At 55.1% G+C, this 27,987-nt stretch overlaps 2 protein-coding genes and 1 non-coding gene across 5 annotated transcripts; 1 reads left to right on the top strand and 2 right to left on the bottom strand.

Annotated features, from left to right (window-relative positions):
- Positions 1-5,808: 5,808 nt before the first annotated feature.
- On the bottom strand, positions 5,809-5,880 carry TRNAP-AGG. The gene has a single exon. It is a non-coding gene; the product is annotated as a tRNA-Pro (tRNA).
- Positions 5,881-6,729: 849 nt separating this feature from the next.
- LOC119149447 (ultraviolet-sensitive opsin) lies at positions 6,730-10,255 on the top strand. Its single transcript, XM_037390695.1, has 5 exons — positions 6,730-7,095; positions 7,535-7,703; positions 8,230-8,395; positions 8,940-9,179; positions 9,838-10,255. The coding sequence occupies exons 1-5, from the start codon at positions 6,750-6,752 to the stop codon at positions 9,958-9,960; spliced, it is 1,044 nt and encodes a 347-aa protein (XP_037246592.1). The 5' UTR covers positions 6,730-6,749; the 3' UTR covers positions 9,961-10,255.
- A 554-nt stretch (positions 10,256-10,809) lies between these two features.
- On the bottom strand, positions 10,810-27,967 carry LOC119149448 (calumenin). Of its 3 annotated transcripts, none has more exons than XM_037390698.1 (7): positions 27,886-27,967; positions 22,396-22,632; positions 17,612-17,805; positions 14,339-14,505; positions 13,951-14,011; positions 13,018-13,217; positions 10,810-12,699 (listed from the first exon to the last, which is right to left on the bottom strand). In XM_037390698.1, exons 2-7 carry the CDS (start codon positions 22,614-22,616, stop codon positions 12,595-12,597), a joined length of 948 nt encoding a protein of 315 aa, XP_037246595.1. In that variant the 5' UTR covers positions 22,617-22,632; positions 27,886-27,967; the 3' UTR covers positions 10,810-12,594. The 3 variants fall into 3 exon arrangements, with proteins under 3 accessions (XP_037246595.1, XP_037246593.1, XP_037246594.1); XM_037390696.1 differs by having other exon boundaries at positions 27,880-27,951; XM_037390697.1 differs by lacking the exon at positions 17,612-17,805 and adding an exon at positions 17,876-18,069 and having other exon boundaries at positions 27,880-27,951.
- Between the last annotated feature and the right edge of the window lie 20 nt (positions 27,968-27,987).

Raw genomic sequence — 27,987 nt, forward strand, 5'->3', positions numbered from 1 at the left:
CTGCCCGGCGGGGGGGGGGGGGCTGACCGCAGCCGCTATTTATAGCCCCGGCGGCACAGCCGCTGCGCTCTGGGACCCCTGGATCCCTGAGAGCAGCACCCCCAAACCCTGGCACCCCCCAACCCTCGGTGACCCCAAAGCCCACCACCCTTGAAACGCTAACTTCAAGCTGACACCATCCCTCCCCCCCCAACCCTGGTAACCCCAAACACCAGCACCCCTGAAACCCTGGTAACCCCAAACACCAGCACCCCTGAAACCCCCAAACCCTGGTAACCCCAAACACTGACACCCTTGAAACAACTGCACTCACTAACCCCCAGACACTGCCACCCCAAAATCTGTAAAACCCTGGCACCCCTGACCTCTGGCATCTTGAAATCCCAGCACCCCCAAAACCCTGGCACCGTGGTACCCCAAAATCTCCCAGACCTTGGCACCCCAAGACCCTCAAAACGTTGGCACCCCAAAACACCAGCACTCTCAAATGCTGGTACACTGGCGCCCTGGGACCTCCAAGACCCTGGCACCCCGAAATCCCATTACCTTGAGATATCCAAACCCCTGAACACCAGCACCCTCAAACCCTGACACCCTGAAATCCTGGCACCCTCAAACTCCAAAATCCCCTGAACTCCAGCACTCCAATAGCCCAGACACTGCAACACCCCGTTATCCTGATATACCAGTACCCCAGCACCCCAAAACCTCAGCACAGCCAGCACCATGGGCACCCTGACACCGTAGCACTCCAGACACCCCAGCACCATCATCACCCCAATACCCCGTCACCCTAACACCCCAATACCTGGCACCCCCACACCCCAGGCACCTCAAGCTCCCCATTACCACAAGCACCCTGATGCTGCAGCTCCTGGCAGCCCAATACACCCCAGCACCATTGGCACCCCCCACCCCCCAAAGACCCCTCAGGAAACTCACTCAGGACCCCCCCAGGGGACTCAGGTGGGATCCCCTCACTCAGGACCCCCAAAAAACTCACCGAAGAACATATCCACACACACCCCAGACCCCAACCGAGAGCTCCCCAAAACACTCCCAAGACACCCCCTGGGGAAACCCACAGAACCCCCACCCAGGACCCTCCCCACACACACCCCTTGGGCCCCTCCGCCCAGGGCCCCCCCTTGCTCAAGCCGTGGGACCCCTTGGCCGTGCCTCAGTTTCCCCATTGTGGGGAGCACAGTTTGGGGAGGGGGGTGTTCGTTCATGTTGGGAGGGACACAGACAGATCCCCTTAGTGATCCCAGGACCCTGCTGCCCCCCAGCATCGCTGGTACCCCACACACACACCGGGGGGGGTCCACCTGGACACCTGAGTCCTCAACACCCTTGGACACAGGCTGGGTGCTGGGGGGGGCACAACACTTGGGTGTGGGGTGCCCCAGACCTGGGTCCTTTGGGGGGGGGGGGGCTGTTTGGGGGGGGGGGTGTGTATCGGATTACCCCTGGTTCCGGTGCCCGGCCGTCGACATCACCGTCACCGCTGGCCACCTGCCCTAGAAGCTTCCAGCGGGTGGGGGGGTGGAGGGGCACCCAGCCGCCTGGGTCTCACCGCGGGGTAGGGGAGGGGGGTGCAGGACGCCTGGGTTCCTCTCCCACCACCCTGTGACTCAGTCGTCGTCCCCCACGGCAAGAAGTTCCCTGGGTGGGTGCCAGTGGTGGTGGGGGCGGTGAGGGTGCACCCCAGGGTGATGGGTGACAGCGGGGGGCGGGGGCAGTAATGATGGCCCAGATGCCTGCGCCAGCACCTAAAAATAACCTGGCGAGTCAGAGCCACGCACCCGGCACCCAAAATACCCCGGGGGGGGGGGGCTGGAGGGGCACATCCCACTTGGGGACAATGATGATGTGGGTGGCACGTGGATGGCACCCGTGCCGGGGTACACCCATGGGTGGCACCCACACCCCGGGGACCCCCACACTGACAGCAGCTGTGCAGGAGTGTAATTGCTTTATTGCTCAGAGGGGAAAAGGGTGATCCAGGGGGGTCAGTGTGCTGGGGAGGGTTGTCAGCATGCTGGGGGTGGGGGTCAAGGTGCCAGCTGAGATCTCATCACTGCCTCATCCAGGGGTAGAGGAAAATGATGGTGGAGGCCACGATGAAGAGGATAAAGGACTTGAACTTGTTGATGGTCTCCTGCAGAAGGGATGGGGGTCAGTGCCACCACAGTGCCACACTGACCCCCATGTGTGTGTGTCCCCCACCCCATACCTGGCTCTGGGTCCCCTCTGGGCACTGGGGCTGGGTGTCCTCAGGGTCCTCAGGGTGGGGGGACACTGGGAGGGGACCATCTATGTCCCCCAGCCCCTTGAGGCACCTGCAGGAGATGGTGGTGTCAGGGGCTGCCAGTGGCACATGGGGACATGTTCAGGGGGATGGGGGACACTGGGGACACAGCCATGGGAAAACGGGGACATGACTGTAGGGACAAGGGGGACATGGCTGGTGGTCACAGGGGACTTGGCCAAGAGACAACAGGGACGCAGCCATTGGGACAGAGGACATGGGGACAGGGGGACATGGCTGGGGGGCACAGAAGACATGGCCAGGTGGCACCGGGGAGCGGCCATGGGAACGGGGACATGGGGATGAGGGCATATGGCTAGGGGGCACCAGGGACAAGGCCAAGGGGCACCAGGCATGCGGCCATGGGGACAGGAGACATGGGGACAGGGGGATGTTGGTCAGTGAACATTGGGAACAAGGCCAGGGAGTGCAGGGGATGTGGCTGGGCAACACGGGGAACATGGCCATGGGGACAAGGGCACATGGGCCTGGGGGACAGGGGCTGTGGGGACAGGAGGGATATGGCCATGGGTATGCAAGGGACATGGCTGGGGGGCAGTGAGGACATGTATGGGGCCACGTCCAGGAGGGCACAAGGGCAGGGACATGGAGGTCCTGGGGGGGGCCAGGGTGGCTGTGGGGTGGTACCGGTGGCAGCAAGTGTAGCGGTGACAGTCCTGCAGTGCCCGGTGCTCCTCGCCCAGCGCCTTCTTCTCTGCCCGCAGCCTGTCCACCTCCTCTGCACGGCACCCTCACCTCAGCCTCACGGCACCCTGCCCCACCACATTGGCCCCTGCTGCGGCCACCACCCTCTGTGCTGTAGCGTCCCGCCCCCACCCCATGGCCACCACTCTGCCACACTGTGGTCACCATCCCACCACACCATGACCACCGTGCCATGCCCACCGTCCCACCACGCTATGGCCACCAATCTACCATGCCATGGCCACCAACCCACTGTGCTATGCCAACCATCCTACCACAGTTGTCATCCCACTGTGCCATGCCCGCCATCCCACCACAGTTGCCATCCCACTGTGCCATGCCCAACACCACACCGCGCCGTAGCCTCCTCCCTGCCATGCTGCAGTACCTTGGAGCTGTGCCACCTGGGCAGTGATGTCCTGGAGCTGGGCAGCCTCTGCTGCCTGCTGCCTCACCGCTGCCGCCTCCGCTGCCCGCTCTGCCCGCGCCAGCTCCAGCGCTTGCTCCAGCTTTCCCAGCTCTGCAGTCTGCGCTGCCTGCAGCTCAGCCAGCTCTACCTGCAGCGCCTGCAGCTGTTCTACAAAAGGGCACGGGGTGGGCACCACCGCTCGGGGGGCACTTGGCACGGATCTGGGGGACTCATCTGTGTGGATGCTCAAATCTATGGGTGCTCCCCCTTGGGGTGCCCAACCCTTGGGATGCCCAAACCCGGTGATGCGCATCATCCTTGGTGTGCCCAGCCCCGGGGGTGCCCATCACCATGGGGGTGCCCAGCCTTATGGGTGCCCAGCCCCGGGGGTGCCCATCACCATGGGGGTGCCCATCCTTATGGCTGCCCAACCCCGGGGGTGCACATCACCCTTGGGGAGGCCATCCCAGGGTGCCCATCCCTGGGATGGGTGTTCCTGGGTGCCCCACTCACTGCCCACAGAGGGGGACTCCTTGAGGTCCATGGCTCTGCGGCTCTGCGGCTCTGCTGTGGGGCACCCTGTGACCTAGAACCCTCACGGGGCAGCTGTCTCCACAGCTGTCTCCAGGGGTGGCTTTCTCTGTTTGCCCTGGCAACCGCGTTCCCCCTTGCCAGGGTGACCCCGCCCTCCCACCCTGGGGGCCCCGCCCACCCCCCCTGGGGGCCCCGCCCTCCCCGACGCCGGGGTTCCATGGGCGGGAGGGACTCAGGGGGAGCAGCGGCCCCCCCAGTGCCACTGTCCCATACCACCACCCCACAATCAGTGCCCCCAGCGCTCCTGCCCTGGGGTCCTTCCCCCCTACCCCCCGCTTCAGGATGCGTTGGGGGAGCGTTCGCTCTGCAGCCTACTGATGGCTCCAGAGGGCACGTAAGGGGGCAGTGCGGCAGGGGCTGGGGCCCGGCGGTGGGGGTGGTGGCAGCCAGACCTCCTGGGTCCCTGTGCTCCTCAGGACCCAGCCAGCCCCTGCTGTGGGGGAGGGGGGGTCAGCTTTCACAGCGGGAGGGGTCTGTATATGGGTCTTGTCTGATGGCTTGGGGAGGTTCCTGAACCAGGGAGAGTGATGACCTTATAGGTGACTGTCACACTGGGAATTGTATGGTGTGGTAGGGTACAGTATGGCGTGTATGGTACAGTCCATTATGGTGTGGTGTGGTGTGCTCCTGTATGGTATGGTACAGTACGTGACAGTACAGTGTGGTATGGTAGGGTAGGTATGGGACAGTATGGTATGGATGGTATGGGACGGGAGGGGATGGCACGGGATGATACAGTACGGTATGACCCAGCCCAGTATGGCACAGTATGGCCCAGCCCGGTACAGTATAGTACGACCTGCCCCCCCAGTACAGTACAGCACCACACAGCACGGCCTGACCCTGCACCATGCGGCACTGTGCGGAGCGGGTACGGCGTGGTGCGGTGCGGTGCTGTACGGTATGATAAACCCAGTCTGAGCCAGTACCGTATGGCCCAGTACGGTACCGTATGGTATAGACTGGCACGGTATGGTGGGACCTGACCTGGTACAGCCCAGTACAATCCGGAACAGCCTGGTGCGGGACAGTTTGGTACCATACAGTACAGTATGACCAGATTGGACCTGACCCAGTACAGCCCTGTATGACCCAGTACAGTACAGTACAGCCCGGTATGGCCCAGTACAGCCTGGTACAGTATAGTTTGGTACAGTATGGTATACAGTACAGCATGACCATATCTAACCTGACCCAGTACAGCCCCGTATGGCCCAGTACAGTACAGTACAGCCCGGTATGGCCCAGTACAGCCTGGTACAGTATAGTTTGGTACAGTATGGTATACAGTACAGCATGACCATATCTAACCTGACCCAGTACAGCCCCGTATGGCCCAGTACAACCCAGTACAGCCCGGGCTGACACAGTACGGCCCCACTGGGGCCACGTCCCCTCCCTGTGTCCCCTCTCTGTCCCCATCCCCACCCCACGCCACGACCCATAAGGTGCCCCCGGTCACACACACGGATGGGCACCCCCCGATCTGTGCACCCCCCCACAAGCACGCAGATACCCTCAGAGGTGCACACACACCCCCAGGCACCCACGCAGAACAGACACCCACCCGCGCACCCCCCACTCTGCGTGGGTACCAGGGGCGTGCCCCCAGCCCGCTGTCCCTTCACCCCAGCCCGCCTTTATATGTGCCCCCAAGCCGGGAGGGGCCCGAGCACCCTTAATCCCCCCCTAAGCGGCTTGTGCTCATCCTTCCTGCCCCCACAGGAGGCCCCGCAATGGCGGGGGGAGGGGCCTAAAAAGCGGTGCAGGGGGGCAAGCAAAAGCGTTTGGGCTCGTCCGGGATTTGAACCCGGGACCTCTCGCACCCTAAGCGAGAATCATACCCCTAGACCAACGAGCCACCCGCCGCGCTCACTCCCCCCCCCACTACTCACGCGTGGGTGGCGGCCAGCGCCGGTGGCCGGGGGGCTGCGATGGGGCGAGGGCACGGGGGGCAGCACTGGCTGGGCAGCCCACCGAATGAGCACAGCCCCGCCACCTTGGCAGCGCACCCCACAACCATGCACCCCGCAGCCATGCATCCCCCCAACAATGCACCCCCAGCAGCACACACCCCCACCATGCACGCACCCCACACAATGCACCCCCCAATGAACCCTCCACCCATGCAACCCCCTCCAAAAGTGCACACACCCTCCGCAATGTGCCCCCCTCAAAAGTGCACCCCCCAACAATGCACCCCCAGAAGTGCACTCCCCAACAATGCACCCCTCAGCAGTGCACACCCCCACAATGGACTCCAAAAGTGTAGCACCCCCAGCCCTGCACGCCTCTGCAGACCCCTCATCGGTGCACCCCCAGCACTGCACCCCCAAAGCACTGCCCTTCCCCTGAGATGCCCCCCTGGGGGACCCCAAACCTCCCCCCTGCACCAACCCAGGCCACACTGGGCTGGGACATCTCAGTGTCAACAGGACAAAGCTTGGGGTCCCCTCTGCATCCCTGGGGACCCCCCAACCCCAAGGTGGGCCGGGGAGGGGCCCTTATGTCCCCCCCAATCCCCCAGGAGCCCTGGCAATCGGCTCGGCCCAGCTTAGGGAGGCTGATTAGGGTCTCAGCCCAGATTAGCCCCCCTAATCCCCAAGTTTGCCCAAGGATGAAGCCTTGATCCCTCCCTCAGCTCTTAAGCGGCTTGGGGCTGGGCAGGGTATATCAGAAGGGGGAGGGCAGGGGACCACCATGTCCCCCACACCCCCCAGCCCCATCACCATGTCGGGTGACGAGGAATTTTATCTCTTCAAGAATGCGTCCTCAGTGGGACCTTGGGATGGTCCCCAATATCACATTGCCCCGCTGTGGGCATTCTACCTGCAGACCGCCTTCATGGGCTTTGTCTTTTTGGTGGGCACCCCTCTCAACGCCATTGTCCTGGTGGTCACCGTCAAGTACAAGAAGCTGAGGCAACCTCTCAACTACATCTTGGTGAACATCTCCTTCAGCGGCTTCATCTCCTGCATCTTCAGTGTCTTCACTGTCTTTGTCTCCAGCTCCCAGGGTTATTTTGTATTTGGCAAACACATGTGTTCCTTGGAGGGCTTTGTGGGGGCCACCGGAGGTAGGTGGGTGATGCCACTGCAGTCTGGTGGGGCTGGAGGTAGGGCTGACCAGTCCTGGTAGGGCTGCAGGAGTTGGGGTGACCGCCATGGTCTGGTGGGGCTGGGGGAGTTGGGGTGATCACCGTGGTCTGGTGGGGTTGTGTGTGGGGATGACCACCATGGTTTGCTGGGGCTGTGGGAGCTGGGGTGATCACCATGGTCTGGTGGGTCTGGAGGAGCTGGGGTGACCACTATGGTCTGGTGGGGCTGTGAGAGTTGGTGTGACCACCATGGTCTGCTGGGGCTGTGGGAGTTGGGGTAACCACCATGGTCTGGTGGAGCTATAGGAGTTGGGCTGACCACCATGGCTTTCTGGACCTGTAGGAGTTGGGGTGACCCCCGGGGTCTGGTGGGCTCATGAGGGACATGGGTTGAGGTCCTGGTGGTGTCCCTCTCCAGGGCTGGTGACAGGATGGTCCTTGGCCTTCCTGGCTTTTGAGCGCTACATCGTCATCTGCAAACCCTTTGGCAACTTCCGTTTCAACTCCAAGCATGCCCTGATGGTGGTGGTGGCCACCTGGGTCATCGGTATCGGTGTCGCCATCCCCCCCTTCTTCGGGTGGAGCAGGTGGGGATTGGCCGTGGGCAGGGGCGGGCAGGGTGCTGAACACCTGGAGCGGCAGGTGGGGGGGTCATGGGGGTGCCATGGGGGTCCCAGGTGGGTGCTGAGCCAGGTGGGAAGCAGTGCCACAGGGGTGCCATGGGGTAATATATGAGTCCTGGAGCATGCCACAGAGGTGCCACAGGGGTGTCACATGGGTGCAGAGCAGCCTGGCAGTGCCACAGGGGTGCCAGAGGGTGCCATAGAGGTGGCACAGGAGTGGCACAGGGACACCATGGAGTGCCACAGGGGTGCCACAGCTGTTCCATGGGGTGCAGAGCAGGCTGGCAGTGCCATAGGGTGCCATGGGGGTAATGCAGGGGTGGAACAGGGGTGCCATGGGGGTGCCACGGGCATGCCATGGGGCGCAGAGCAGCCCAGCAAGTGCTATGGGGGTGTCACGGGGTGCCATGGAGGAGGCACAGGTGTGTCACGGGGTGCCACGGGGGTGCCACGTGGCATGGAGCAGGGGGTGAGCGTGGGCGCCCTGCAGGTATGTGCCCGAGGGGCTACAGTGCTCCTGCGGCCCTGACTGGTACACGGTGGGCACCAAGTACAAGAGCGAATACTACACCTGGTTCCTCTTCATCTTCTGCTTCATCGTGCCCCTTTCCCTCATCATCTTCTCCTACTCCCAGCTGCTCAGCGCCCTGCGGGCTGTGAGTCCCGGGGGCACGGCGGGCACGGGAGCATGGGGGCTGCGCACGCTACGTGTGAGGGCGGGGGGATGGCAATGGGCTGGGGGGGGGACGACAGGTGGGATTGAGGGAGGGAGGGAAGGAGGGAGGAAGGAGAGATGACTGAAGGGAGGGTGGGAAAGGGGGATGGAGAGCAGGAGAGACGGAGGGATGGGTGGGGGGATGGCAGGATGGAGAGATGGGGTGGAGGGTGGGCACGATGAAGGGAAGGAGAGAGAGGGATGGAGGATTGGCTGGAGGGATGGAGGGATGGAGGGATGGAGGGATGGCAAGATGGAGGGATGGAGGGGTGGAAGGATGGAGGGAGGAAGAAGAGATGGCCAAAGGGAGGGTGGGAGGGAGGGAAAGAGGGGTGGAGGGTCATCAGGATGGAGGATTGGCTGGAGGGACGTAGGGAAGGAGGGGTGGAAGTAGGAAGGGCTGCTTGTACAGAAGGCCAGGCAGGGGGGCAGGCAGGGGGACAGGAGGCCTGGCCAGGGCCCCTGACCCCCTCCTTCGGGCACAGGTGGCTGCGCAGCAGCAGGAGTCGGCCACAACGCAGAAGGCAGAGCGGGAGGTGTCCCGCATGGTGGTGGTGATGGTGGGCTCCTTCTGCCTCTGCTACGTGCCCTACGCGGCCCTGGCCATGTACATGGTGAACAACCGGAACCACGGCCTTGACCTGCGCCTGGTCACCATCCCTGCCTTCTTCTCCAAGAGCGCCTGCGTCTACAACCCCATCATCTACTGCTTCATGAACAAACAGGTGCCCCGGGGACACCTCAGGGCATGGGGGCACTAGGGCCATCCAGGGACATGTGGGGGCTGGGGACATCCAGGGGTGCTCAAGGACATCGGGGGACCAAAGATGTTCAGGGACACATGGGGACCAGGGTCATTCAGGGATGCACAGGGACAAGGCATGGCCATGGACCAGGGACTGGGCACCAAAGATGCTAGTGGGCTGGGGACATCCAGAGATGAGGGACACCTGGGGATGAGGACACACAGGGACTGAGGACACCTAGGAGCACCCAGACACACAGGTGTGCCCAAGAACACCCAGACACTGGGGACATCTCAGGGTGCCCAAGGACATTTGGGAACCAGGGACACATGGGGACGAGGGTCATCCAGGGATGCCCAGGGTCTAGGGACGATGATGGAGCAGGGACCAGGGACACCTGGTGCCAACGAACTGGGGACCCCCCAGGGATGGGGCACAATGGGGTATGAGGGACACCCAGGGACTGGGATGGACACCTGAGGACACTTGGCCATGCTCAGGGCCATCTCCAGGGCTGTGGGTACCATATCCGTGGGGACAGGAGATGGGGTCAGGGATGGGAAGACAGTCCTGGGGATGGGGACAGGGGACATGTGGGACTCCCCAGGCTGAGCTGGCTGCATTCCCGTCACCACAGTTCCGCGCCTGCATCATGGAGACGGTCTGTGGGAAGCCCATGACAGATGAGTCTGACATCTCCAGCTCGGCCCAGAGGACGGAGGTCTCGTCCGTCTCCTCCAGCCAGGTCAGCCCCAGCTGAAGAGCCGCCAGCACCTGCCCCAGGCCCCTGGCTGTCCTCGCTATGGGGCTGGAGCTGCCCCAGGGTTCCAGGGCCACCCCCTCGGCCAGCCTAGAATGTAGGTGCCGAGTGGGACAATAAACCACCGCCACAGTCTGAAGACAATGCCGAGCCAGTCTACGTGTCGGTGGGGACGGGTGGCTCAGCCCCACGGCACTGCAATCCCACAGCGATGCCACTGCAGGACCCCGCTCCTTGTCCTGCCCAGGACACACAAGCAGTGGTGGGGCAGGGGGGTGGAATGCTGCCCCTCCCCTCACCCATGGGGCTAGTGTGGGGCTGACCCCCCCCATCCGTGGGGCTGGCTCCCATCCATAGGGTCAGGGTGGTGCTGGGCTCCCATCCACAGGGTCAGGGTGGTGCTGGGCTCCCATCTGTGGGGCTGAGGCCCCACACTGCAGCAGTGGGGCAGCAGGGACAGGAGGGCAGGACTCAACCAGAACCCACGCACCCCCAGCCCCCCGAGGGCACAGGGTGCCGGGATTGGGGTGCAACTTGTGGGGCAGGGAGCGGGCCTGGCCGAGCCCCCTGGGACATGCCCATGGGGAGAGGGGAGCCGTGGTCTGGGGTTGCCCTGTGCTGGGGGAGGGATGCCGGGGGGGCCGCCAGGGCTGCGTCAGCCCTTCCCGGGAAACGTAAACACTTCCAAATTAAGTTATCCCCGTCCCGAGCGATCTGGGGGCTGATCCAGGCAGCGCCGTGCCACCGAGCAGGGCCACCCCCACCCCCCATCATATTTCTGGGGGTAAAACTGGAGCAATTCTGTCGCGAGGGCCGGGTGCCGCACAGCAAAGCCCCCAAACCGCCTTATGGGGTGAATGTAAACAGGTTTATTGAGCCACAGAATCCTCCGGCACGGCCGCCAAGCGCCGTTTACACCAGATTGATAAAAATTAAATCATCCCGAGAGGAGAAATACTGGAGGAATAAACACGGTGGGGCGGGGAGAGGGGGGGAACGCGGGGCGAACCCTGCGCCGGGAACCAAAATTAGTGTCTGAAGTTGTTAACGCCAAGGAGCCACGAGCTCCGAGTCCTTCTGGGTGGAGAAAGCAGAGCGTGCCGAAGCTGCTGAGGGCTTTGGTGTTGGGGGGAAGGAGCTGGGGACGTCGGTGACTCTTCCCCAGTGCTCCCCTTCGGCGCAGTCTGCGAGCGCCAAAGGCGCATTCACTGCACGGGTCTGGCATGGGATTATCCAATTACCCATTGAGTTATATCAAAAGCATTACTTTATGAGAGGTACATGAAATACGAGGAGTATATATACGTTATAGTCCGCGCTTTTAACCCTTGGAGACCGATTTTAGGGAGAAGCCGGGGTGTTTTTCCCACCTCGGTGCGCGTGGCTGGCACCAACCTCTGCCTGATGCCGCCAGAGCAGGATCCACGTTGCTGCGGGTTGGCCGAGCGTGCAGGGACGAGGTGAGCGGGCTGTGAGAGGGAATCGAGAGGTCCCTGGGCGAAGCAGCGAATGCACGGTTAAAAAGACCAAAAAAACTAAAAAAATATAATTATTAGTAATAAATCCAGAAAGAACAATGACATGCTACGGGTGCGACGGGAGCACAGCGAGCATCCCCCCGTGCCCAGCCAGGCGCTGGCCTCGCCATTCCTCCTTCGTGGCATTTTTGGGGTGATAAAAGGCACTTTGAGCGAGGCCCCAGGGCTGCAGAAGCGTGAAAGCAGTTTTGACAGAGAGGGAAACTATATCGGCTCGCGTTGCCATCAGTTTCACTGCACCGGTGTGGCTCTGGTGAATTAACAGGCTCGTTAATTGGGCTGGCGGAGGGAGCACCCGCGCCCGTTTCTGGATAAGGAGCACTGCAGCGCTCGCCTGACCGGGAGGCGACGCGGCAGGAGGACGGGCCAGGCTTTGCTGCCGTTTTAGGGGGTTTTTGCAAGTCCAGCTCTTCCCGGAGAGCCGGGAGAAGCACGGGCAGCTCGCAGGCAAGGGCTGCCTGCAAATCCTGCCAGAGGCGCGGAGCTGAGAGCACAGCTCCCCACGGGACAGATGAACCGTGTTTGGATTTGCAAAGCCCGGTCTAAAACAAGCATGACTCACCTCTGGTTTTATTTTTCCTTTTGGCCCTATTGTTCTCTGGCTTGTTCTAGGGTGGTGGGGGTTTTTTGTTGTTTTTTTTTTAAAAAAAAATTTAATTTTAAAAGAGCAGAGCTGAGCACATACCAACAAATCAAGGGGGAGAGAGTGAGGCAGGGCAAGGGGGGAACCGTTGCCGTTGCTCTACCCTTGTCAGGATACGTGTTTCTTCACTTCATGTGGAACCAAAACAAATACAAAAATAAACCAGAACTCGTTAAGACCATAAAATGTGAAAATGTGAAAATCTGAAAAAAACTCCAACCAAAACAACCCACAAAGTGTTGTAATAAAAGAGTTGGTTTTCAGACCAGCGAGTCCCCATCCCTTTGGGAAGAAGGAAGAGGAGGGGAAAAAAAAAGGACGGGAAGAGATATTTTGTTTTGTTTCACCTCATCGCCTGAAATAACAGTCTCAGTAGCGAAAAATGTTTCTTACGATAATCCCAGAAACTGTAAAAAATAAATTATTTAAGAAACAGCTTTCTCTGTACAGCTCTTAAAATTCATCGTGTCGCACCAAGGCCTCCCCGAAGTCTGTGGCCTGACTCCCCACAAACAAGTCATACTTCTCCACGATCTCCTCTTTGGTCAGCTTGCCGTCCTGCGAGAGAGCAGAGACAGAAATTCCGATTATTTACCCCACGGCAGCTCCGTTCCTCTCCTCCCCAGCTCCAGCAAAGCCCACTTGACCCTCCAAGGGATGAAGTGCGCTGCCCCAGGAGGAGCCAAACCACTGTAGGAAGCGCGCGCTCAGGCAACTCTTAATTAGACAGCTTAATGAAGGCACGTGCCGAGCCGTTTCAAAGGGCGTCTGCATTATCCTTGGGGAAAGGAAATTCTCTGAGCTGTCAAGTCAGAGGCTGTGGGCCCAGCTCCAGCAGGGAATCGGGCAGGGGGAATATTCTCGGCAGGTTCCCACCTTGTTCTGGTCGGATTCGTAGACGAGGTGCCGTGCTTCTGCCTCAGCGTGGTCATAATCCGAAGGGAGGATCCAATCTTTGGTTTCCTCCTTGTCCATCCTGCCATCGCGGTTCTTGTCTCTGAACTCCACAAACTGTTCCCTCTCTGTCTTCACCCACTCGGGCTCATCAGCGTCCCCATCGTGGCTGTACATGTCACCTGGAAGGCACGGCACCCGGCTGCACACCCCCTCTGCCAGATCCCGTGCTGGTGGGACACACGTGCACGCCTCCCCCATCCCACAGGAGCATGGATTGCACCCGGTTAGACCCCAGGATTGGCGTGTGGGCTGCTGCTTCCAAGAGCATAACGACGAGACCCCCCTGTCCTCCTCTCAAGAGCTTGCCCTTTCCATCTTTGAGGACAGCTTTTACGCTTATTTCCCTAAATTCCCACCCAAAATCTGACAGTGCTGCTTCAAATCAGTTTGGAGAAGCAGGCAGCATTTCTCCTGACATACTTTGGAGCCAGACGTGCTTCTCACCGCCCCTCTCCCCCGCTGAAGCTTGCCATTTCAGATAAGGGGTGTTAAAAAGGGCAGCTGTTAGGTGTCCCACCGCTGCCAAGGGAGGAGGCAGGGCCAGGCAGCCCCCGCCGCGTTCAAGCGCGGACAATCCTGGAATGGGAGCAGATGCTCCCTTGCCTCGGAGGGCCTGGAAGCTGCTTGTCCCACCCTGAGCACCCAGGGCCTGTCACCGGTGAGGGATTTAACCCAGAAATCCCACAGCGAGGACGGAGGAGCAGGGCAGGTCTAAAGTTAGGAAGTTAAGAGAGATAATGAAATTCCAGGAGGAGGAGCAGGGATGAGAAAGCACATGCCAGCAGCTGCTCCTGCCAGACAGGGCAAGGAGGGGACACAAAGGGGACACGGCGTGAGGCACTCGTGTCTCACCTATGTACTCCTCCAAGTCAATGAAGCCGTCCCCGTTCTTGTCGATGTCCTCCATGGTTTCCTGCAGGCAGGAGAGGATGGTTAGCTGGGCTCGGAGCAATTCTCCCCCACAGCAACCCCTTCACTGGGACTGATCCAGCCCCAGCAAGCATGAGGGTGCCATCTACACGTTCAAAAAAAACCCCAAAAGCCGGTTTGTGTGCTCCACACAGACAGGCCAATCCTCTCTGCCTCTGGCCATCCCTGACCCACATCTGCTTGATCTGCTCGAGGCCACCCCACTGCAGGACTGCTACTGGTGAACAGCCTGATTTCCAGCCCTCTCCACCTCCTTCTTTGCCATAAACACCACTGTCTCACGCAAGATCACCAGCTGCAGCGGACCCACCTGCACAACTATATCTTTCATGTAATCGTACTCTTCGGGGTGCAGAAAGGCGGTGAACTCTTCCTTGGTGGCAGTCAAGTCTCCATCCTTGTCAGCCATCTTGAAGCGCCGTTCATCTCGCACCATCATTTGCTTATAATTAAACCCGTCGTCGGGGTCCGGGTCATCTGGGCAGAAAAAAAGAGGCAGCGCCCCGGGTCAGCTCGGGCCGGGGGGGAGATGCCCCATGGTCACCACCAACCCAGCCCAACCTCAACCTCTTCAACCCAACCTCAACCTTCCAACACTTCACCACAGCAGCCTGAATTTTAGGTATCTGTGGCCATCGTGCCTCTCCCGCACCGATTCTGCCAGGAGGAAGAGGAGGAGCTGCCAGTGGCCGTGGGATATCACTGTTCCCAGAGAAGATGCCCCCAGGAGTCAGGGATCAGGGGTTTTTTGGCTGGCGCGGGCCCGAAGGCTCAGCCCAAGCTATTTCTGGAGGAGAATGTGTAAGGGGATATTGGTCCCCGCTGCCGGGGCGGCTTCAAAGCCAGCAAAACATCACGCAGTGCCCGCCGCAGTGGGAATATCTGGGCACATATGGCCACTAGATACAGCTATGCCAACAGCTATAGATAAGCTTTGGGATACCAAAGTCAGCTTTGTTTGTCAGCCTATAGAAAAATATCAATAGAGGAGGACGTAGCTGAATCCTTGTGGGGTCAAGTTAAGCAAGAGCCAGGCCTGGTCTAAAAAAAGGCTCCCTCCCCTCTCTGTTTACATCCAGGACAAAAGGCAGGGGATTAAGCAGCTCTATACAAGCCTCAGTGCTAGCCAACCATTAAATATAAGACTGTAAGAAGATTTTATTTTAAGTTACCTCTATAGGGCACAATTAAGACTAAAGTTTACTATTCTATTCCCAAGCTTTCACCTTGAAATGTGGCATACGCCGAAAGCTCAGACAGAGCAAACAAAAGCCTCAGGATCAGTGTTGGCTGGCACAAGCAGAGTGAGTCAGAGTTAAAAAGCAGTGTCTTTTGATACAGGTGATTCTGCCATTCAGGCCAAGTGGCTTTAATGAGCTTTAACCAGGTGGGTAGCAGCAGAGTGCTGAGCAAGTTGACTGTTTAACAAGGGTTAAACACACCCAAAACTGTTTTGCATTTTAGTCCCCGGCTTCAGTGGCACAAGTGAAACTTTATGAGGCAGGTTGAGCGGGGAGAGCTGGGTAATCGCTTGGGAGCTGCAGGCAGCAAAGCCACGAGCGCAACTTTTTAATCTTCCCAATACAAGCAGAACACACACAAGCATGTCTGGTTTCAGAACCCACCCATGGTGACAAGCAAGTCTGATGGAACTGAAGAACAAGAGGAAAATAAAATTATTATTATATAATTTTTAAGGCAGTTATTAGGGGAGTTTCACTTTAAGATTAAGCTCTCTGATATGTATCACTTAATCTTGCTTTCCCTATGGAAATATATTTCGATCCACAGAAACAGCTGGTGCACACCGAGCTACTTTATTACAGTACTGGATGCAACTCAGTGACTAATACAGTACTGAAGTTGGGAAAAAAAACCCAAAGACCAACAAACCCCGTATTTCATTTTGATGACAAAAAGCAAGCATTTTTTAAATACTACGTAGAGCAGCAACAGAGGGTGGTGCCTCGGCTACCACACACCGGGAGAGGGATGTTCTTAACTCAATTAAGGGATCGTCCGGCCTCTTGGCTATGGATCAAGCTCTCCAGAGGCACTTCCAGCCAGAGAGAGAAGGGAGGGGAGAATCTTGTGTAAGGGACGAGAATATTTCAGCAGAATGGAGCTGTGGAAAAGCGATTGCTGCTGAAATAAGGAGCATGGAGCCAATGCATTAGGCAGGCACAGCTCTGCTGGCTAGAGCCCGGCAGCGTGGCTGTGGGAGTGGGGTTGCTGGGATCCTCCCAGCGTTCAGTAAGGACAAAAGCATGTGGGAGCAGCGCTATAAAAGGCTTTATCAGTATCTGCCAAGGGCACTCGGCATCAAGCACCGGTCCCCAGCTTGGGCTGGTGAGCTCTTTATGGCATATCGTCCATCACAGGGGCCAGGCACTCCCCTCTCTTACTAATTAGGCTTGAGGAATGGTTTTCTCATTAAGGTTTTTCCTCAATAAAGGTTTGTGTTTTCTTTTAAAATTTTTCTACAGTTGCAGGTCATAAATCCCACTGCATGGACTCCAAAATTGTGATAAAAGCCTTCCTAGGACCTCTGCTCCCCCTTCACAGCTGAATTTGAACATGCAGATAGGCTAGGCTTTCTGTGGATTTCAGGAATTACATTACTAATGGAAAAGGCAAGCTTAGAAAGATCTGCCCCAGTCCCAAGAGGGTCTGGAAAGCTCAGTAAGAACCAATGGGGTCCTGGGGGGCCGATTTCCCCAGCCACCAGCACAGCAAACTTCAATCTTCAACCTACTCTTTCAATAAAAGAGCCAGAACCAAGAAGTAACAGCCTCCATACGTTCTGCAGAGCATATGACTATCTTTGGAAATATTTAGTAAATTAAACTTTATTTCATGCTTTCAAGCTGTAGCTCATCATACCATATATGTCTGCATTCCAGGAGGCGGGATCAACTGGCAGAGGAACTGGTATTTTTCTAACATCTTAAGCCCAGAAGAGCTTCTTCTTACTTCACTCCTCAGGGTGTTTAAGTCCTTACAGGGCTGCTGACCTGTCTTATGTTCCAAAATGTACAAGCTCTGGGGTCTAAAGCTACTGCCAGGACAACTGGATAAAGTGAGATATGCACACAGGACTTTGCAAAGCGATTAAAAGACTCTTTGCTAACAATCTTCACACATTTAGGAAAGGTGCAGATACCCAGAAAAATGTGGCTTCTACAGCCACAGGTTAGTTGGTGTCTTTCTGCGGGCCCTAAATGCCACCAGTAGCTTGAAATTCAAAAGCTAGAAGGCAAGAAAAACATTACCCCGTGTGCCTTTAATCACATTATTGCTCACAACTGAGTCTGAAGCAAAGTTTCACAATTAAGTGCATCAATAAAGCAGAGTTATAAGCTGCACACTGATTGCAAACTTCACCTTTGGGTTTTTCCCACATCTTTTATTTTTTCTCCTTAGATTACCCTTCACTAATACCATCAGAAGGTAAATTGGGAGGAGACTTTTTTTTTTTTTAATCCAAGGGTTTAGGGATGAGTGGAGAGCTCCTGCTCTGCTCCACCACACTTCTGCTTTATTGATTAGAGCCCACCACCAGATCGGACACCTTGCCCCTTACCGAGGTAAGTGCCATATGTCACGTTTCTGTACTCATCCCAGGAGATAAATCCATCTTGATTCATGTCAAACTCCTGCCACTGGCGTTCGACACTGTCATACACGTATTTCTTCTGGGCCTTCTTAATCCAGGCTTTCAGCTCCCCCTCCGTCACAAACCCATCCTTATCCGTGTCTATCTTATCTACAATCATTCTACAAAAACAAAACAGCAAGTTTCAAGTGCCAGCTCCGCAAAGTTTTTATCCCAAGAGTAGAGACCTACCTAAGATGTAGCCGTAGGTGGCATTTTTATATTCCTCCCAAGAAATGAGGCCGTCCTCATTGAGGTCGTGCCCTTTCCACTGCCGCTCTACATCCTCGTATATCCAGCGCTTTTGTGCAAACTTAATCCAGTCTTTCAGCTCTTCCACAGTTACAAACCCGTCTTTGTCTTCATCTATTTTACTTACAATCTTTCTGTAGAAAATGCAGAAAAATCCAGCAAGAGTTAAAGGAAACAAGGCTCTAGTTCTACCAGGCAGAGCATTAGAACCGGTGGTGGGCTACTGCCAGCTGCTGCAGTGATCAAGTCAAGGTGTTCATCACCAGGTCCCAGTAACGCAACCACAGGGACAGGTTGTCCTTAAAACCAACATATGGTTTAGCCACCAAAACACTGGCTTGCTCACTCTTGGGCCATTCAAGTTTTGTGTTCTTCAGGAACACAAATTTGCCCTAAGGGGGAAAGCATTTTTTTGTTAGACCTTGGGAAATACCCAGTTGTGTGTCTTCTTAACTCCCTTGATGGCATGCAAGGAGTTAAGCACTTAGACATACTTACATTAAAAGTGGGAAGACTGGCCCTGGTGAAGGAATACATACACCGAGCTTTGGCTTATTTGCACGCCCAAGCCCAGCAAGGAAGAGAAAACCTTCAGAGGACAGCAATGAGAAACTGATGTCAATATCAGCTCCCACCAGAGAAGGATACCCCCCATTTACCAAGGGAGAAACCAGAGATGCGGGGTTTATAAAGCACAGTGCAAGGCTGCGTGCCTTCTTTATTTTTAGCAGCAGCTGTGAAGAAAAGCGGCCAGGAGGAATGCAGAGATCCATAGGCAGATGCACGTGAGCCTCGGGGAGGGGAAGGCAGCACGGTCAGGGGGAGCTGGGCTGTTTAATCCTCACCGTTCCTCGTGTTTTACTTCTAGGAGTACCCGCAATGTTTGCACGACGCAGGGCAGGCACAGCACACGTTGCCTTTCAAGCTTAGTGCTGGGAAATCTCAGTTTTGTACTCCCCTTGGCAGTGCCAGGCGATTAAAGCCAGGGATGACAGCCCAAAACGCTTTGCTCTGTGAACTGGGATCTTTTTTTTTTTTCCCCTCCTTTTAACAGGAACGTTCAATATGAAACCAGTTATCTTTAAATTCAGTAATTCTTAACTCACGCATGCTAATGTGAGGAATTAAAAAAGACAAGTGTTTTAAGTCATCACAAAGACTACTAATTCCCCAAATATTTGATGCAAAGCAAAACACAGAGTGCAAACCCAGCCTCAACAAACAGATGGGACACCAGAACCACCCTGCACTTAGTTCCCAGGTTTTGTTCTATAATTGCTTTTAAAATGCAAAACCACGATTTCCTCTGTGGCACAAAGGATGTTCCTAAAAATGAAAAGCTGGATAGCTGGGTAAGACTGGTAAAAATATTTGCTTTAGTTCCAGAAGAGTCTTTCAGCTCGATGCCATACTTCACCTGTTGCAGGTGGCAGCTCGCAAACCATGCACCACATACCAGAGGGCTGAGTCATTTTACAGCCACATTTTAATACTCACTATTTCAGGGAAACAATTAAATTTTTTAAATACTGCATTGACATTCGAAAGCAGGACAACGACCCCACCATAAGAGCACATAATGCTCTCCTGTGACAAGGCACTGTGCAGGCTAAAACCTCACGCTTTGTTTGTGAGAGATTAAATTGCAAACACAAGAGTCTAGGATTGGGCTGGCTGGAGGCTCATTTCCCAGGAATGGCAGGGATCATCCTTCCGCAGCTTTATCACAAAGTGGCCTCTGAGGACCAGATCCCATTAGAAATTTCCCCAGCTGCTTCCCCAACCATAAAATCTGGACCATCACAGCCTTATTAAAAAGATTTCTGTGATACCAAACCCCACAGCGTCAGCAAAATGAGGCGGCAGCACAGCAGAGCAGTCAAGTGACAAGATCTGGGCAGCAGCAGATCTTGTACAAAACCACTTTTCATCTGTTCAGCCAAGGAAGAGAAATCGGCCACCAGCCGAGCTGTGAAGCACATGGAGCTCAGGCATTGGCACGGCTCACAGCCATCACAAGAAAAATGGGGGGGGGGGGGGGGGAACCACAAAAACCTACAAAAAACACTGGAATGAAGAACTGGAGCCGGCATCAGTAGATAGCCAAGTCAACTTTTCCAGGAAAGGTTTCTAGGTGGGGCAGCAGAAGTTCAGTTTTAATTAGAGAAGTTTCCCTGTTTGATTGCTTTAAAAGAAAGTTAAACTCTGTCCCCACCTGGAGCTCAGGGCAAGCTGGGCACTGCTAGGGACACTTCGGCAGCTCCTAAACCTCTGCCTTCAGCTGGTTTGGTGGCTTAGTGCCGAAACCTGATGCTCACAGGCTGGTTTCCCAGGGCAGAAGCCACAAAAGCTGTAAATTTTAATTAAAAAAAACAACCCATAGTTTGTCACACAATGCCACAGAACCCTGTGTGTGGAGGGGCTGGCAGGGGTACCAGATGTTTTGTGATGGCTGGCAGCTGGAGTTGACAGGCTGCTTTGCTTTCTTACTCGCCCATCCTAGGGAAGTGAGGGGATCCTGTTTGCTCAGCGCTATTTCCAGGAAACTGAGCATTCCCCTAATTCAGCAGCCTTTAAAGAAAAAACAAGGTAGAACATGGTATGTTGTTCTGAAATCATGGTTGCCCCAGAAAACAGGGGGGTGAGAAGAGCCGTACAGAAACAGTCATAAAACACAGAGCCAGTGCTCTCTCCCAGAACACAGTCCTTTCAACAGCACAACAGTCATTAAAAAAATAATTTACCAAATTTTGCACTCATAACAAGTTTATCAAACCAATTCAGGCTTGGGAAAGTGTGATGAATTTGCCTCCAACTTAAAAAAAAAAAAAAAGCTGGTTTATGTCAAGGGCCAAAGCAGTTTGAAATGGCCTCGTTAAAACATCCGAGTGGAAACTCTTACCCCAGCCCTGCTTCCACTGCCAGCTTTTTCCAGTAGATAACTCAGCAGAACAATGAAATTAAAATGCAGAGCCATGACAAAGCCTACGGGTCAGGAAAACAGTGCAGGGGAGGAGGATCGCCAGTGTACTTCTGCTCTCTGCAGAAGCAGAGCAAAGCTGCACGTTCTCCTTTGCATTCACTCCTGTTTTGAGTGGAAACAGAGAGATTCTCTCCAAACTATTTCCCTCACAAAAAGCCACACGGCTCATCCAATTTTGCAGCCTGCAGACTGACAAGGGCCACAATGGATCTAGTGGTCCAAAGAGGTTTTTTTTTCTAGTTTAAAGAGCCCGGATGGTCCATATGGGTGCTAAAGTACATGTGACAGCCTGGCAACACCCTGCCCCACAAACCCAACTGTATCTATCTCGTTTACTTCACTCTGGGCAGCACTTCCCTGAGCACCTAGATGTGGTTAAGCTTTCTCTTCTCATCAAGGAGCCCTATTCCTCCCTACCAAAAAACCCCAATTTTCATCATGGTCTGCAGCAAGCGCTGCTCCACCAACTGTAGTGCAAGGTGAAGACATTCAGCTCTTACACCGAGGGCTACGCCGGTGAGCAAAGCCCATCCAGGCGCTGAGATATTGCTCTGGGGCAGGAGGCAGAAAGCCTGCTGTCTTCAAAACCAGAAGAAAAAAAATCCCAAAGCTGAAGAGTTAATAGGCAACTTGGACCATCACAAGTCAGCCCTTCAGCCTGACCCCTTGAGAACTGTCCCAGCAGCAAAGCTGAGCTCACCAGGGAGGTGCCAGGCAGAAGCGCAGCCCACAAGCCTCTGAAAACGTCTCGTCTGGGCTGAGCCTCCGAAGTTTTAAGCCTTTCTAAGCCCAATATGAACAACTGTGCCGGCAGCTGCTGCCACATGCACAAAGGCACATGCTATAGTGCCAAGGAATGGAGATTGCCAGGGCCAGCACGGACCGTCCCTAATAAACACCCTGTTCTGATGTCTGCAGGTGGCAGAGAAGGCAAAGCAACAAAGCAGAAATTAAATTTGCAAGAGTTGCTCTGTTTTCGCTAACTTGGGACTCGGCACAGCAACCAGCTGCTTCTCAACTAGGAAAAAATAACATGGCGGGAAAATGCAGCTAATCCTATGGGCCTTCGGACTCCAGCCCTAACTGGTGACTGGCGAGCTCGTTTAGCACTGTTTGAGTACAGCAAAGCAAAAGATATCTATTTTCATTCATACTTTGTAGTTTTGGGGAGTATTTAGTGCTTAGAAGCAAGTGTGCATGACTGGAATAATTCAAGGTGACCTTGCAGGCTGAGACCATCTCCAGTGATGGGAACTGCACATGTGCTGTGTAACTTTGTCACCGTCACTTGTGCTGGTCACTAAATTTCAGCTACTGCTGCCTTAAAAATGACATTTAAAAAGCTCTAGCTGAGACTAGCTCTGCCATCTGAGGTGCAAGAGAACGGTACATGAATGCTGGGGTGAGTTTTATGGACAGCACCACATGGATTTGTTCTCTCTCTCAATTTGATTTTTATTTGAGCTCTTTTCCTTACCCGAGTCTCTCCTTGCTCTCCTCTGGTGTGAGCTGATCGAAGGTTTTGGCCTCATCTGCGCCAAGGAAAGCATCGTGGTCATAATCGAAGTTCTGCGCGTCATCATGGACCTTGTCGCTGAGCTGCGGGTCATGGTGAACACGGTCCTTCTTCTCGGTGGGTTTGCTTGAGATGCAGAGCATGGAGAGAGACAGGCACAGCAGGAGCTGAGGGATGGTCATGGTGGTTTGGAAGCACCTACGTGACAGCAAGAGAACGGGAATTGGAGCTCACCCTGCAACAGGGACACTGGAGCAGCATGCTGCCAGTTCCAGTGTCACAAACCAGAACTCTGACACCAAAACAGGAGAGCTGATAAATTAATATAAACTACTGGGGCAAAATCATGAGTGAATGCAGACTATCAGGGCAAAACGATCCTTGAATCCCATGGTGCCTGCAGAAACCCTGTTAACACAGGGAGCAGCTCCGTGTTTCCAAAGCCGTGCGGTGAGCCCCAGCCGAGCCCCTCCATACGGCAGAGAGCAACAACTGCGCTTGCTGGAAGCAGAGCCTGCTCGGTGAGGAATGTGAAGGATGCATTGCAAATGCGCCCAGTGGATCGCCTGCGAGGCCCCTGCCAAGCTGGTCGCCAGCCATGCCGACTGCCCTCTGCTCTCACATCCTCCTGCCCAATTCCCCAATTCCCTCCCACAAAAAAACTCCTTCCCAGTGAGGTACCTTGTCTACCCAACAGCTTCAGACACTCCTCCAGGATCTCCCATACCCTGATGCGGACGGAAGCCTTGCCAACACATATTTCACTGTTAATTCAAGTCCCACCAGGCTTGTTACACCCATCTGGAACCCGATTCCAATTGCCAAGCGGGTGACAGATGCACATGATGACAGAGACGCTCAGGATGTGGCGATTTATCACCCAGATTGTCTGTCCAGTGCACACACAGACATGTCACAGCATTGGGACAGTCGCAGCTCACCTCTGAGTAGAAAACACCAGATAAAAGCACAAGAGCCGTACTCTGCAATCAAAAAAGGCTCTCAGAAGTTTTCCCCATCCTGATCTCTTTAATCTAAATTTAAATCAACTAGCTAATACACGTATTCTTCAGCATACCACCCCACTTCTCCAGCAGTAGGATCAAGCTGCCTTACTCTCCCTATGCAGGCAGAACTCCACCAGCACGGTCCTGCCCCAAAAATTTTATAAAATAAAGTTCTCCTCTGTAGAAACCAGAAGTTAAAGAACCCATGGAACTAAAATTACTTGCAGAGGTTAGAAAGGAATAACAGAAAGGGACCCATTCTATCTATTTTTTTTAAGACTATGTATGCAGCAGGGCAATGAATCCACTAAACCACCCCCTGTAATGCCTGAAGGATTCATCTGTACAATGTTTGGACCACATGAATCCCTTTGGTGATGGGAGCAGGCCACTTGCCCCACAAAATAAAAAGTTCTCAGACAGACTGAGAGTTGTTTGATCTTTAACATCACCATAACCGTGCTTAAAGCCATATTCACACTCAGAGGACACAAAAAGAGACAAAAACGGGTCACACTCATCATATAAATAGTCAAGCCTGTTGTCAGAGAAGCTCATCCTTGCAGCTGGCAAGGAATTGCTTGTCCGAGAGCTGCACGCCCTGCAACAACAGCACTGCCATCAGGGTATGAACCCACAAGGAAGATGAAGGACCCAAGGAAGACCAGCGTGAGGTGAGACACTGACAGCGTGACAGCAACTGGGTGTTACCTGCAGAATGGGGTGTCAGGGAAAAAAAAAATAAAAAATGTATCAATTTAAAAGAACCTGAACCAGGTCAGGTACTGACAATGCACCCAGCTGCTTTGCCCTAAAGGTCATCGTTCTGCTGGCTGAGTCGGAGCGGGTTTGGCTGCTCCAATCTATTGATCTGTCCCCAGCAGAGGCACAAGGGAATGCCTCCCACCGTGGAGCTTGCCAGCAGCTACTGCAGGCTAGCAGCTCAAGGGCTCAGCATTGCCACAGACCCGAGGGGCAAGAGGGAGCAGGACGCAGCTCGGTGCTCAGAGAAACCCTGCCTGGCATCGAGTGATGTTCCTGCTCCTTGTCCCTAGGAAGCAAAGCCTTGCACACAGCAATGGCAAAGCCGTCCTTCCTGTCCCAGGAGCAGGCAGGCCAACCTCAGGGCTGAGGCAAGGTAGCAGCAGCCAGTGAGCAAAGAGAGAAGTCAGACCCCAAAGAAGTGAAAGCATTGCCAGTTTTCCTGTCAAGAAAGCTGGAAACCACTCTCTGCTGGGCAGCAGGGGAAGAAAGAAGAGTCCCACTGCCATGACTGTACCTGCCAACGTGTGGCTCTCGAAGGGAGAATGAATGATCTGCAGCGGGAAGGGATGAGGGATTTGGGCTGTGGATTCTGGTCTTGTACATGGGAAATGCATAATGATGCCTTGGGCTTTCAGCCATTAATTAGTCCAAATAAAAGGGAAGCTTGGGCATAGTTCAGCTGAAGGAAAAAGACATGTGCATGCTAGAGCATTGGAATGGATGGAAAAGCTGGAAGAACAGAAGCTTTCCTCAACTCACAAATAATTTTTGCAACACAAGCCATTGGTGTAAACCCATGCTACCGTGTTATACCAGACATTCGGAGGATCAGGGTTTTGATCCCATCCTAGAGGCAGGATCCCACAGACCTCAGCCCCTGCATCTCATGGAAAGAATATCAAGATAACACCACCACAAAAATATCTGAGTTTAGAATAAAATAGACATCACAGAAAGCAGTAACACTTCTCACCAAGCTGCAGAGGGCCAACAGCTTGCCCCATGAATGCAGACCCTCACACTGCTCCTGCTGACAGCATACCACGCTGGAGCACGAGGCAAGGATGCAGAGATGGATGGCACCGCGCTGCCAGCCCCATGATGATCCTGAGGCATTGCACAGTGCCTGTGGGCTACCGCACAGGATGAGCAGATGATGAGGAAGGTGGGAGTGGAAGTAGTTCTGCAGTAGCCCTGCCAGGAGAGCAGCATCCATCCTTTCAGCCAGCACAGAGGTGGCTTTTCTCCTCCTAATCGTTCTCCAGCACATCACAGACAACACCTCCTCATTACACTTTATTAGTTTTAAATGCACTAATACTCCCTTGTGGCTTTTATGACATGAAGGATACCTAGAACCACCCCCAGGGATTTTCCCAGGGCTGGGTGACTTCCTCCCTTCCCCACCTCCTTGCATCTCGCCTCTCCAGATCACCACAGAAAGATTTAATCACAGCTCCTACCAGTCTGCAACCACATGGAATGAGCCTTGTAGTCAACATCAGCTGAGGGAAGAAAAGCTGCATCCTCCTGGGGACAGGAAGACCAGAAAGCAAATGAGATTAAAAGCAACACCCGCCCAGCCAGTTATGATCCAAGCTCGATCCCAGTGAAAAATCCTCGAACCCTGGCTACCTCTGATGCAATCCAGTGCTGCCATGACCTCAGGAGGAGGAGGAGAATACCCCAAGCATTATTTAAGAGGAACTCTGTATATATACTTTTACACAGAGTACCAGACTCTTGCACAGCTGGAGCACATCCCAGCACCAAGGACCTGCCCAAAACGGACCAGCCTCTTGCTAATCCTGGGAGCAATCTGGACTAAAGCACAGGGTGACCTGGAATCAGTGTAAATACCATGATTTTATCTACAATGTCCACAGAGCGAGGCCATGAGCCATTTGGAGGTGATTTTAAAGGACAATCTGACCTCAAACACATATCTTAGCATCAGGCCAGGTGCCAGGGAAGCAATGAACCTTACTCTACAAGTAAAGATGCTGCTCTAGTGCTTGGTGAGACAAAAAACCCCCACCCATACCCCAACCATTATTCATAAATAATTCACATCAGTAACAACTTCTGCTGACCAACAGCTGCTCTACCAATAGTACTGACCCCCAAATTTTCCTCAGAGCTCACAGTTCTGTGAAAAACAATGCTTCGAGCTTGATTACACACACCCTTCTTCTCTCCCCAGCTACTTAAGCAAACCACAAACCGCTAAGGGAAGGGATGCTGGCAACAGTTCTCTGTTCTCCTAAATAAAAGGGTCTCAGTGGTGAACCACAGGGAAATCAGAAGCAGCAATTAGCGGTGGGGAGTTGGGAGATATTCCCTCAGAACAGGGTCTCCTGGAACCTTGGCTAGAGGAGGAAGTCAAGACTCTGGTTGGTTTTGCAGCGGTATTGATGGAAGAACTTTGGATTCTGTGCTGGGCTTAGTTTTTACAGCAATATTCAAAGCAGACTGACAGCTTGAAACCCCTTTGGAAGCACATTTCCCACCTTGGAGTCCAGCTAGGCTCACAGAAAAAAACCCACAACAGAATTAGATCAAAGTTGGAAATTAAGTCTCTATTTTGGCTTTTCAGGGGATTCATCCCATCCCCCGGTGGCCTTGGGCTGACAGGCAAACCTGGTCCTTACCCACAGGTGGAAGACCAGGAGGTCACCTACGCACACTGCTGACAGAGCTCCATGTTACAACAAGGGTGACTGTGACAAACAGCAGCCCAGTACAAGACACCACGAAGTCAAAAGGCAAGTGGACACAACTGTGTGGATAACAAAGGATTATGTCGAATATCTGAGTTGGTTTGGGTTCATTAGCATATCCCTTCCAATAAGCAATTGCCAATGTTTGCCCTGCTGCGTAATTAACAGCAGTGATTGAGGAATTGCCACTCTGCTCCCCAAGGCCTGCATGATTTTATCAGGAGCTAAATAACGGGTGAGAAAGAAGCAATTTATGCCCAAAACAGTCACTCATCCACACAAGAAAAGCCTGAAAGCTTGGAGCTCTGCTAACAATGAATTAAGAGGCAAATGGACTTGGACGACACTTCCTCACACCGTGGGTCCCCTTGCAGCTCAGCACCAGCAACGCTGCAGCCAGTCATCCCAGTGCAGGATGCAGCCCTGGCTGGGGGTACTGACGGAGGAACGGGCAGCAGGAACCTGGTACCGGACCCTGGCTGAGGCCCTCGGGGGTGCGGTATGAGAATGGAGGCTCCTTCTCCCTGGGATCTGGCAGCCGCCCGTTTCCCAGTGATGCTGCAGGGAGACCCAGACTGCACGGGGAGGCGCCAGCAAGGGGCTTCCCCCAGCCCCCACCCCGCAGGGGCACCAGGGCCGTTACACAGGGCGGTACCAGGGCCACGACGGCGTCGACGGGCATCTTCAGTCCTCGCCGCCAAGGCAGCCCCACGCGAACGGGACCGGCCTGGGGGACACACAGCAACACTGCTGCACCCCCGCCGTGGATTCCCATGGCGACCAGGCCCGAGGCTGCCGAGGCCCAGCCCAGCCGGTGCCACGTTACCGCTCCCCCGTGACGGGCCGTCAGAGCGAGACGGACGCTGCTCCCTCCCAAGAACCGCCCCCACCAGCGGCCGGGCTAAGGCGCGCCCCCCCAGCACTGCCGGGCCGGGCCAGGCCCCGTCCCTCACCGTTACCGGGAGCCGCCGCCGCCGCCCGCTCTCCTCAGCCTCTCTGCCGACCGGAAGTAGGCGCCGCGCCACGCCGCACGGCCCCCCGCGCTCGCTCTGTGTCGGCCA

This window comes from Falco rusticolus, chromosome 5 (genome assembly GCF_015220075.1).
Source record: "Falco rusticolus isolate bFalRus1 chromosome 5, bFalRus1.pri, whole genome shotgun sequence".
NCBI lineage: Eukaryota > Metazoa > Chordata > Aves > Falconiformes > Falconidae > Falco > Falco rusticolus.